General features: G+C 43.1%; 1 protein-coding gene across 6 annotated transcripts in view; it reads right to left on the reverse strand.

Annotated features, from left to right (window-relative positions):
- Positions 1-12335, reverse strand: part of fosl2 (FOS like 2, AP-1 transcription factor subunit) — a 51726-nt gene that overhangs the window by 15428 nt on the left and 23963 nt on the right. For all 6 annotated transcript variants that reach the window (XM_069887721.1, XM_069887719.1, XM_069887722.1 and 3 more), the window contains one exon: positions 1001-1108. In XM_069887721.1, the coding sequence (XP_069743822.1) occupies positions 1001-1108 (108 nt within the window). The remainder of the gene's footprint in view (positions 1-1000; positions 1109-12335) is intronic.

The following is a 12335-nucleotide window of genomic DNA, read 5'->3' on the forward strand; positions in this document are numbered from 1 at the left end:
CCCAACCAGATCATTCAACTTGGATCTACATTCTGTAAATCTAGATTAGTATATCCCATCAGCATTACCCATCTCCAAATTTTGATGATTGACAGCACATGCTCCAGCGGAGACTTGCAGGACTGATTATTTGTTGGACTGCTTTGAAGAAATCTCCAACAACTTGCTAATTTAGATTTATTCATATCTATGTTCGTGTGTTTGTTTCAAGTGCATGTGGGTATAGGTGTATATATTTTTTTTACTGTATATATTGTCTTGGGCACATGCAGAGTTGCTTTTGACTAATTTTGACAGTGGTGGCTGAGCCTAGGGGAGCACAGGTTAACCAGATCTCAGGTTTTTCTTTCACGAGCTGAGGGGCTGGCTCCCCTCGGACTCTTTGCTTGAAGTGCCAGTCCTCCGACAGAACTGTCCCAGTGGGTTTCCTCAAGAACCTAGCTCGACACAATGGCTTTACCGCTATTCTACCAACCTTTACCCGACCCTAGGTCCTAAAGAACAGGCCTGCACAGTTAATGCATCACAGTCCCAGCAACCAGGTTCAATCCTGGCCTTGGGTGCTCCCTGTGTGGAGTTTGAACGTTCTCTCTGGAAGTGGATGGGGTATTCTCTGGGTGCCAGACTTTCCTCCTGCAACCAGAAATCATACCCCTGGTGTGTAGATGAGTGGTGGAACGTGGGGGGGGGGGGGGGGAGTTGGTGAGAATATGGGACTATTAAGAAAAAAATGGCATTAACCTAGTTAAACAATAAAGTCTGCAGATGCTGGGGTCACCTGCAACACACAAAAGTCCTGGGGAAAGTATCACACAGGGAAATAAAAATTAACCAACGTTTTAGTCTGTCCCCTTCATCAGGTATATTAACGTCAGATCAGTGTAAATGGATGGTTGAAGGTCAACCTCCTGGTCTCTTTCCATTCCTTTTGTGACGAATCTCGGCAGCATTGCATACAGCCCTGATTTATTCCGACTTAAGCAAACCCCACTGTACTTACACCTTGAAGCCTCTCCGTTAGCTCCCGACGTCTGTTCCGGCATTTAGCAGCAGCCAGTTTGTTTCTTTCTCGCCGTATTCTCCTCTTCTCCTCTTCCTCTGGAGTTAGCTGTCGAGGAATCAGAAAACACAGCATCAGTAAAAGAGCAGCATTTCTGAATGGGCATGGAAACGAGGGGAGCACAAGGGGAAAACAAGCTCAATGTCAAAGGCAATGCACATCCTTGCACTGATCAGAATTAGAAGCAGGGGTAAAACCAATGGTCCCTCAAACCTGTTCCACCATTCCATAAGATCCCTGGCTGATGCACTAGAATATCCACTTTCTCTCCGAAATAAAAAAATACCGCAGACACCAAAAGCCCGAAACGAAAACTGAAACTTCTAGATGAACGGCCTGGAAGAACAGAGGGACCATGGGGGTCCAGATCCATAGCTCTCTCAAGGTCGCTGTGCAGGTTGATAGGGTAGTTAAGAAGATTTATGGGATGCTGGCCTTCATTAGTCAGGGGATTGAGTTCAAGAGCTGGAAGTAATGCTGCAGCTCTATAAACCTCTGGTTCGACCACACGTGGAATATTGCGTTTAGTTCTGGTCGCACCATTGCACGAAGAACGTGGAAGCCTTGGAGAGGGTACAGAGGAGATTTACCAGGATGTTGCCTAGATTGGAGAGTGTGTCTTGTGAGGCAAGATTAACAGAGTTAGGGCTTTTCTCTTTGGATCGAAGGAGGCTGAGAGGTAACTTAATAAAGGTCTACAAGATTATGAGGCAGAGATAAGGTGGACAACCAGCACTCTTTTCCTGGGGTGACAGCAGCAAATACAAAAGGACATCAGTACATGGTGAGTGGAGGAAAGTTTAGAGGAGATGTCAGAGGTAAGTGTTTTACACAGAGAGTGGTGGATGTCTGGATTGCATTGGCAGGGTGGTGGTGGAACAATAGGGGAATTTAAAAGAAACACGAAAAATAGAGGGTTATGGGTGTGAGGTAAAGAAGGTTTAGATTGTTGGGTAGCTTTTTGTAGGTTGGCACAACTTTGGTGGCTCTAGGGCCTGTGATGTGTTGCATTGTTCTCTGAACACTCGGTAGGTCAGTATCCGCAGACAAGAGAAACAAAGTGAACATTTTAGGTAGAACTCAAATTCTCTTTTCATGATAATGGCCAACCTGCAGAGGATCTGCTACTTTTTTCCCCTTTACCACAGATACCTTTATTCCAGAAACATGAAAAAAATCTATGAAATTTATCGATGGCAATTGGAATAGCATTCTGCTTTGAGCTAACCCCTTATTCTTGTCTTGGCTCTCAAGCCAAGGGGAAGAGGTGTCCTTGGCATTCACCTTGCCAATCCATCTCCGAATCTCTCATCCTTCAAAATTCCAGTGGATTTTTTTTTTTTTTTTTTATAAATCGGAGTCAAACCTCCCCATTCGGGAATTAATCTAGTCATTTAAATTTAAACCCTGAAGGAAATATAGAGGTACAGATACTGTACACCTGCACAATTCATCCATGCTGGCCAAGTTGGCATTCTGGGCTAGTTCCATTTTGCCTGAATTCTAAACCTACCCATACAGTATATCATAAGACCATAGGAGTGGATTGAGGTCACTTGGCTCCTCGAGTCCATCCCACCATTCCAACATGGCTGTTTTACTATCCTTTTCAATCCCATTCTCCTGCCTTCTCCCTTTCTAATCAAGAATCTATCTATCTCATCTTAAATACAGCCATGCAAAGGTCCTTAGAATATCATAATTGTAACCACCTCCATCGTTACCATTGAAGAGGTTGCTCCTCAACTCCTTCTTACATCTTTTCGCTTTTACCTTAAACCTGCTTTAAGGTAAAAGGGAAAAGATTAAATGAGGTCACTCCTCAAGACTCCTTTTCTCCAGCCTCTAGTCTACAACCTCTCCTTGTAACTCAGGACCTGCAGTCCCAGCCACATCCTGGTGAATCTCCTCTCCAATTTATTGAAGGCCTTCCTCTCACTGGAGGACCAGAACTGCATACTGTACTCACCAAGGTGTGGTCTCGCCAACGCCTTGCACAGCTGAATGATGAGCTTCTGGATTTGGTTCTCAATGCCCTGCCCAATGACGGCCAGCGTGCCAAATGCCTTCTTTGCCACTTTGTCCACCAGAGATGGCATTTTAAGAAAATTATGTGCCTGTGCGCCGATGTCTCTCTGCTCTACAACATTTTGCAGGGCCCTACCATTCACCGTGCAAGACCTATCCCAGTTTGTCACATACCTGTCAGAGTTAAATTTAAGGGTGATATGATCAGCGCAGCAGTTAGCTATTTTAGCACCGGTGACCCGGGTTGCAATCCAGCACTGTCTGTAAAGAGCATGTCTACGTGGGTTTCCTCCGTACACTCCCGTTTCTTCCCACCCTTTAAAACGTGGGTCAACTGGAGTATTTGGCGCTCGTGGGCTGGAAGAGCCTGACACCAAGCTGTATGTCTATATATTTTTTTTAATTTAATTCCATTTACCACTCTTTGCCCCCCCCCCCCTCCCCCTTTCCCAATTGATCAAGTTGTAGGCTTAGATATTGTGAAGATACTTTGGCACGGTTAAATTCTTCCACATAATTCAAGATCTGATCTTGATTCCATTGTCCTTCCTCGCTGTCCACTCTAATTTTGGGGTCATTTGCAAATCTTCTAACTATATATTGTCATCCAAGCCATTAACAAGGGATAACAATCAAGAGAGGACCCAGCTCTGACCCACACAGCACATCAGTGGTCACAGGCCTCCACTACGACCCTCTGCTTTCTAGTTTCTCTACAGGTTTTACCGCCTGTACCCCAAGTACAGTAAAATATCAATTATCCTGAATTCAAGCAACCGCTCCCCTCAAGCAATCAGCAAAAAAAATTGCAAAAAAAATCCGGGTTTAAAATTGATGCACCTTTCCATTCACGCAACACAGTCTGAGGCAACCAGAAAATTCACTTATCCAGCATCTACCAATCCCCTTAGGTGCTAGATTCTGGGGGTTTTACTGTATTTACGTCTCTCTTTCACTTCAATGGATGTTGAGTGTTTAATCGCATTTTCTGCTTTTATCCTGTACATGCATAAAAGAATCGTTTACATGACAAACCCAGGATCACAACTTGATCTCCATGGAAATTTGAAAGACTCACAAGGAAGAAGAAGCCAAGGGGTGTCAGGTAAACATCCAGAGTTTGATATGCTTGCATTGCATTTCCAAACACTTGTGTTTTTTCTGTCACCTGCATGACCCACATACAAAAAACAGATGAAATCCTTGGGCCTCTGTGACCCTCCTTTGCAACAGCTGGCCCTCTACCCAAGACTCAGCAAGGAGAGAGAGAGAGAGAGAGAGAGAGAGAGAGAGGGAGAGGGAGAGAGAGAGAGAGAGAGAGAGAGAATGAAAAAAGAAATCAGCATTTGTCATAGAAAGAGCATTTTAGATATGGCAGACAAACAACATGAAAATGAGGCAGTCAGAACATACAGCATGGAAACAGGCTCTTCAGCCCATCTAGTCTGTGCTGAATATCCCATCCCTTTTCCTTTATTTTCCCCACATTCACATTCCCAGATTCTGCCACTCATCTAGACATTGAGGGTAATTTACAGCATCCAATTCATCTTCCCACCTGCAGGTTTTCTGAAGCATTGGAGGGATTTTTAACTTTAGACCTACCAGGCTGAATATCTCAATTTTTTTTAATTTAAAAAAATATTAAACATACAGCACAGTAACAGGCCCTTTTGGCCCACAAGGCTGTGCTGTCCAATTACACCCAATTAACCTACAATCCCTGGTGCATTTTTTTTGAATGATGGGAGGAAACTGGAGCACCCAAAGGAAACCCACTCAGACTCGGAAAGAACGTACAAACTCCTTACAGAGGGCGTGGGATCTGTATGCTGTAGGTCAATTGGGTGTAATCGGCCAGCACAGGTTTGTGGGCTGGAAAGGCCTGTCACAGTGCTGTATGTCTATAAATTTAAATATCAAAGTAGTGGATGAAGCCTGGGCGATCATAGAAGGAATGAGCAAACTCCTCACACTTCGCAACCCAAGTTTAGGGTTCCACAACTTGGGTCTTTGGCCTTGTCAGGTAGCAGCTCTACTGGGTGAGCCCTGCCCTCTTTCAGGGAGGACTGTTGCCCAGAACACAAGGTCACTCTTTAGACCTCAACTTAATCCACAAAACTAGCCCAAAATATCAAAACTTGGGCTTGCAGGACATGCAGCGACTGGCATCTCCTATATCGTGGAGCTCCCTCCTTACTGCACTAGGACATGTGCATACCAGACAAAGGGACCAGGCCCAAAATGGTCACTGCGTGACCTGCTCGTATCTTCAGCACATTTATGTCCCGCACTAGAGTGCCCTTTCCATTTACACGTACTCAATCTTTGTTTTTAATATTTTATTTAAGTTTGAAGAAAATACAGAATAAAGAACTCGATTAATATCACAATACGTTAAATATGAAAATCATAGGAAAACATTTGTAAGGTCCAAAAAAAAAAGGAGAGTCCCTCTTCTCCCAGCGACCCCTCCCCAGATTGGAAAGTAAAGGGGACAGACGGTAGGGAATAGAGGGAGATAAAAAGAAAGAAAATAGAAAGGAAAAAGTAACAGGAACAAGGTTCAACATCTCACAGTCCCATCATTTAAAAAGTATTAAATGACGGTAGGGAATAGAGGGAGATAAAAAGAAAGAAAATAGAAAGGAAAAATCAACAGGAACAAGGTTTGACATCTTAGAGTCCCATCATTTAAAAAGTATTAAATTTCTAATAAGGACTATGCTAATTAATGAATAACAAAATAAAATATAAAATCTGGGCATTTAAGTCATCTAAATACGGTTGCCAAATTTCGACGAACAAACTTTTCCTAAAACTATAAGTCACCTTCTCAAGGGCAATACAGCTTTACACTTCCATGTTCCAATGATCAATGTGAAGTAGGGAATTGGATTTCCATGTTACTGCTATACAGTTCCTGGCTATTGACAAGGCAATTTTAATAAATTTAGATTTACTTCTGGTGAAGTTAACTTTTATAACTGCCAAATTGACCAGAGGAAACAATTTTAAGTCTGGAGGGAAGTTCGCCCCCACAATTTCCATGTACTCAATCTAACAATCTACTCCCTCACTGATGCAAATGAATAGTCAAAAGAACAAATGGTGGGGAATCTGAAGGGGTTCTTTCATGAGGATATGCTTGTTGGAGTTTAGAAGGATGAGGGGGAGCTTATAGACATGTAAAATGATGAAAGAAAAAGATAAGATAGAAGGAGGGCAGTGAGACTAGAACTGGGGACACAGCCTCAAGATTCGGGGGATTCAAGATGGCGAGGAGAAGGAACTGCTTCCCTCAGAGAAGTGTAGTGTGGAATTCTCACAAGATCTAGGAGCAGAGGTAGGCTAATCGCCCCATTGAGTCTGTTCCACCATTCTATCATGAGCTGGCCAACTTAGCCCCACTCCCCGGTCTTCTCCCTGTAACCCTTGATACCTGTCAATCTCTGCCTTAATGGTCTCGCTTCCACAGGCGCCTGCCTGCCTGTGGCAACAATTTCCACAGGTCCTCTGGCTAAAGAAATATTTCCGCATCGCTGCTTTAAATCAACTCTTGTTTTAAAATGAGTTCTCTGCCCAAGGAAGCAGCAGACGCTTCCTCATTAATTGTATTGAAGGCATGAATAGATGGATTTTTGAAGAGTCATTGAGGGTTGGGGCGGGGGGGGGGGGGGATCAGTCGAGTAAGTGGAGCAGATTCCAGGGCCAGAGCAGCCATGAGGGCAGTCGACTCGGCGAACCAGATGGCCGACTCTGACTCCAATTTCTTAGCTTCTTACGAAACAGAAATAGGTGATCAGAAATGCTTGAAAACTCGTTCAAGAACTGGCCTCAGTGATAATAGTCAGTGGTTATAAAGAAATAAGCAGTACTCTCCTCACCACACCCTACAATTACACAATGTGTCTTATCTGCATAGTACGGTGGATTCCAGCCTGGAGATTTCACCATATTTCCTTGGGAAATCTTTCCAGACCTCTTCACTGCAGAATGACGTGGGTGTGAAGAACTACTCCAACCTTCCAATGTAGCAGAGCTCCAAGAATGGCTTGGCTGAGCTTTTCCAATTGAGTTGATCCAGTGACTGGCTTTCTCCCAATGAACTAGGAATTGCCGGAGGAACTCAGCAGGTCGGTCAGGCAGCATATCGATGGGTAGAAATGGCCAGTCAGTCTGCCGGGTTGGGAAAGGCCACAGACCCGAAACATTGACTGGCCATTTCAGCCCAGGCCCGTCTGACCTGCTGAGTTCCTCCAGCAATTTTTTTGTCTGCTCGACACGTCAAAATCTGCAGTCATTCCATTTTTTAATTACCACTCCCAGTTTTTAACCTTTGCACTGACTGCAGCAGGTACCACCATGGGTTTTTTTTTAAACAGTGCCCCACCCACACATATTGTCCTTTCCAGTGAATCCCATTGGCCTACTGAACCGTGGTGGTAAGATGCCCCAACCCAACATCCACCTTGTCTTTCTGACAGGAACCATTGAAGGTTCACCCTTTAAAAACGTACAGGGGTTGTAGGTGTATTTGGGAAGCATGGGCTCGTGGGCTGCAAGAGCCTGTTACCGTGCTGTATATCAAAATTTAAAATTTAAGATTGAGTGGCGGACATGAGAGATTGCAGATGCTAGAATCTGAACCAAAAAAAAAAGCAATCTACTGGAGGCAGATCGGTGGGGGAAAGAATTCCCAGCATTTCATTTCAAAACATCTCATCAGAACTGATCGTGGACAGGAGGAAGTTTTCATTATTAATGAAGCAGCAGATTGGTGAATGAGCAATAACCCGGCTTAAGAGTACATTTATTAAATTTAGACAAACAGCACGGTAACAGGCCCTTCTGTCCCACGAGCCCATGCTACCCAAATGCCCCCAATTAACCTACAACCCCAGTATGTTTATGAAGGGTGGGAAGAAACGAGAGAATCTGGAGGAAACCCACGCACGTCATGGGGAGAATGAACAAGCTCCTTATAGACAGTGCCAGATTCGAACCCTGGTCATTGGCGCTGTAATATCACTGCACTAACCACTTCGCTAACCATAACACAGCCCCAGTGATCCAGGCATGATCTCCACCTTGGTGCACAACTCTCCCTGCAAGGACTTACCCCAGGTTCCTCCCATATGTGCAGGTTGGTAAGTGAACTGGTTATTCTAAGTCAGTGGTTTTCATAGTTTCTTTCCACTCATGTCCCACCTTAAGCCATCCCTATGACCTTGGTGCTCTGTGATTAGTAAGGGATGGCTTAAGGTGGTATGGTAGTGGGAAGGGAAGGTTTTTTTAAATATTTTATTTAATCAATATACAGAGCAACAGGCCGTAACTATAATATAATGTTAACCAATATACGCTGAAAATATAGAAAAAGACTAAAAAAACCCCTAAAATCCCTCCCTGCTCCTCCTCCCCCCGCACCTATTCTAATCCCATAACTAAAATACGTAATATCATTATTACATAGCAATTAATTCGGATTGCATCAGATAACACTCAAGGACCCCAGGAATATCATAAAATTATTTATTTCAGGGAAAAACTTAGCTTGACAGGAACATTTTCTTAAAAAAACAAATAAATTATAATTCTAGCGTTCGGGCTCCAAATTTGTAAGAATAAAGAATATTCACACCTCAAATTATAAGTTTTTTTCTTCTAAAGGAATACAACTTTGAATCTCGACGTGCCATCTATCTAATGTTAATGAAACGTTACAGCGATAGATTTCCTTGCTATTACTAAAACTCATTTGAACTGAGAATCTGACAACAATAATTTAAGACTAACACGCTCAAAATTTCGTAACAACAATAATTCAGGATTTAATGGAAAAATCACTCTAGTGATTCAATGAAAAATTTGCTAACAGAAACCCAAAATGAATTAACCTTCGAACAAAACCATGTGGAACGAAAAAAAAGTTCCAATTTCAGTTCCACATCTAAAATATTGCTTCAATAAATTCAATCTCCATCTATTCAATTTCTGAGGTGTGGATATACAATTGATGTAAAACATTATAATGAAGGAATCTACAAATTTTGCCAATCCTGCCGATCTATTATCGTGTCTAAATCTTGTTCCCACCTTTCTTTTGAATTTATGTGTTTGTTATTGTAACAGTATTGAAATAAATTTTTTAGTCACTCCATCAACTACAATTTGAAAGACCTTTTAAAACCATTTCTGATCCAAATTTCTCCCTTAAAGAGGCCCTCAACTGAAAATAACTCAGAATAACATATTATGAGGAATATCATATTTAATTACTAAATGATCAAAAGACATCAATCATTATCATAGGACTTTCCCAGTTTTAAAATTCCTTTATTATTCCATACATTTTTTAAGTTACCTTTTGAAAAAAGATTAATTAATAGCATTTTTAACAAAAGAAAATTACCATCGATTTCTAACTTAACTTTATTCAAAATATTAAACAGATATTTTAATGTCTATTGTTATAGATTTTGGCTCCCATTTATAAATAAACTCTTCTGGTACAATTTCTTCTTTAACATATATATAACAATTACAGCACATAAACAGGCCATTAGGCCCTTCTAGTCTGCACCGAACCAAACACTCCTCTCTAGTCCCACCTACCTGCACAATGACCATAACCCTCTACCTTCTTCTCATCCATATACCTGTCCAACTTTTTCTTAAATAATAAAATTGACTCTGCCGCCACTATTTCTCCCGGAAGCTCATTCCACACCGCTACCACTCTCTGAGTAAAGAAGTTCCCCCTCATGTTACCTCTAAACCTCTGCCCCTTAACTCTTAACTCATGTCCTCTTGTTTCAATCTCTCCTACTCTTAACGGAAATAGTCTATCCACATCCACTCTGTCTATCCCTTTCATAATCTTAAATACCTCTATCAAATCCCCTCTCAACCTTCTACGCTCCAAAGAATAAAGACCTAATCTGTCCAATCTCTCCCTATACTCTAGATGCTTAAACCCAGGTAACATTCTGGTAAGTCTTCTCTGCACTCTCTCCACTCTGTTTATATCCTTCCTATAATTAGGCGACCAGAACTGCACACAGAACTCTAAATTAGGCCGCACCAACGCCTTATACAATCTCAACATCACTTCCCAACTCCTATATTCCATGCAATGATTGATAAAGGCCAGCATACTAAAAGCCTTCTTCACCACCCTATTCACGTGAGTTTCTACCTTCAGGGAACGATGTACCGTTACTCCTAAATCTTTCTGCTCTTCTGTATTCCTCAATGCTCTCCCATTTACCACGTATGTCCTATTCTGATTCTTCTTACCAAAATGAAGCACCTCACACTTATCAGCATTAAATTCCATCAGCCCACTTTTCTAAGCAGCCCAAATCCCTCTGCAATCCTTGAAAACCTTCTTCATTATCCACTATTCCACCTATCTTAGTATCGTCTGCATATTTACTAATCCAATTCACCACCCCATCATCTAGATCATTAATGTATATAACGAACAACAATGGGCCCAATACAGATCCCTGAGGCACACCACTGGTCCCCTCCAACCTGACACACAATTATCCACTACCACTCTCTGGCCTCTCTCCTTCAGCCAATGCTCAATCCATTTGACTATCTCAAAATTTATACCTAAAGACTGCACCTTCCTAACTAACCTTCCATGTGGTACTTTATCGAAGGCCTTACTGAAGTCCATATAGACAACATCCACCACGCTACCCTCATCCACATTCCTAGTCACCTCTTCAAAAAATTCAATCAGATTTGTCAAACAGGACCTTCCGCCCACAAATCCGTGTTGAGTGCTCCTGATCAGACCCTGTCTATCCAGATATTTATAAGTACTATCTCTAAGAACTTTTTCCATTAATTTACCTACCACAGACGTCAAATTTACAGGCCGATAATTGCCAGGCTTCCTCCTTGAACCCTTTTTAAATAACGGAACCACATGTGCAATACACCAATCCTCCGGCACTATCCCCATCTCTAATGACATCTGCTATTTCCTCCTTTACTTCTCTCAATGTCCTGGGGAAGATCCCGTCTGGTCCCGGAGATTTATCCACCTTTATATTCCTCAAAAGCCCTAACACTACATCTTTCGTAATCACTCTTCTTTCTTCTTTGGCTTGGCTTCGCGGACGAAGATTTATGGAGGGGGTAAAAAGTCCACGTCAGCTGCAGACTCGTTTGTGGCTGACAAGTCCGATGCGGGACAGGCAGACACGATTGCAGCGGTTGCAGGGGAAAATTGGTTGGTTGGGGATGGGTGTTGGGTTTTTCCTCCTTTGCCTTTTGTCAGTGAGGTGGGCTCTGCGGTCTTCTTCAAAGGAGGTTGCTGCCCGCCAAACTGTGAGGCGCCAAGATGCACGGTTTGAGGCGATATCAGCCCACTGGCGGTGGTCAATGTGGCAGGCACCAAGAGATTTCTTTAGGCAGTCCTTGTACCTTTTCTTTGGTGCACCTCTGTCACGGTGGCCAGTGGAGAGCTCGCCATATAACACGATCTTGGGAAGGCGATGGTCCTCCATTCTGGAGACGTGACCCATCCAGCGCAGCTGGATCTTCAGCAGCGTGGACTCGATGCTGTCGACCTCTGCCATCTCGAGTACTTCGACGTTAGGGATGAAAGCGCTCCAATGGATGCTGAGGATGGAGCGGAGACAACGCTGGTGGAAGCGTTCTAGGAGCCGTAGGTGGTGCCGGTAGAGGACCCATGATTCGGAGCCGAACAGGAGTGTGGGTATGACAACGGCTCTGTATATGCTTATCTTTGTGAGGTTTTTCAGTTGGTTGTTTTTCCAGACTCTTTTGTGTAGTCTTCCAAAGGCGCTATTTGCCTTGGCGAGTCTGTTGTCTATCTCATTGTCGATCCTTGCATCTGATGAAATGGTGCAGCCGAGATAGGTAAACTGGTTGACCGTTTTGAGTTTGGTAGTCATGGTGGGGAGCTGGCTGATGGAGGACCTCAGTTTTCTTCAGGCTGACTTCCAGGCCAAACATTTTGGCAGTTTCCGCAAAGCAGGACGTCAAGCGCTGAAGAGCTGGCTCTGAATGGGCAACTAAAGCGGCATCGTCTGCAAAGAGTAGTTCACGGACAAGTTTCTCTTGTGTCTTGGTGTGAGCTTGCAGGCGCCTCAGATTGAAGAGACTGCCATCCGTGCGGTACCGGATGTAAACAGCGTCTTCATTGTTGGGGTCTTTCGTAATCACTATATTCTCCATATTTACCCAATTTACTTTTTTT

The sequence above is a fragment of the Narcine bancroftii genome, chromosome 6 (genome assembly GCF_036971445.1).
Source record: "Narcine bancroftii isolate sNarBan1 chromosome 6, sNarBan1.hap1, whole genome shotgun sequence".
Classification (NCBI taxonomy): Eukaryota; Metazoa; Chordata; class Chondrichthyes; order Torpediniformes; family Narcinidae; genus Narcine; species Narcine bancroftii.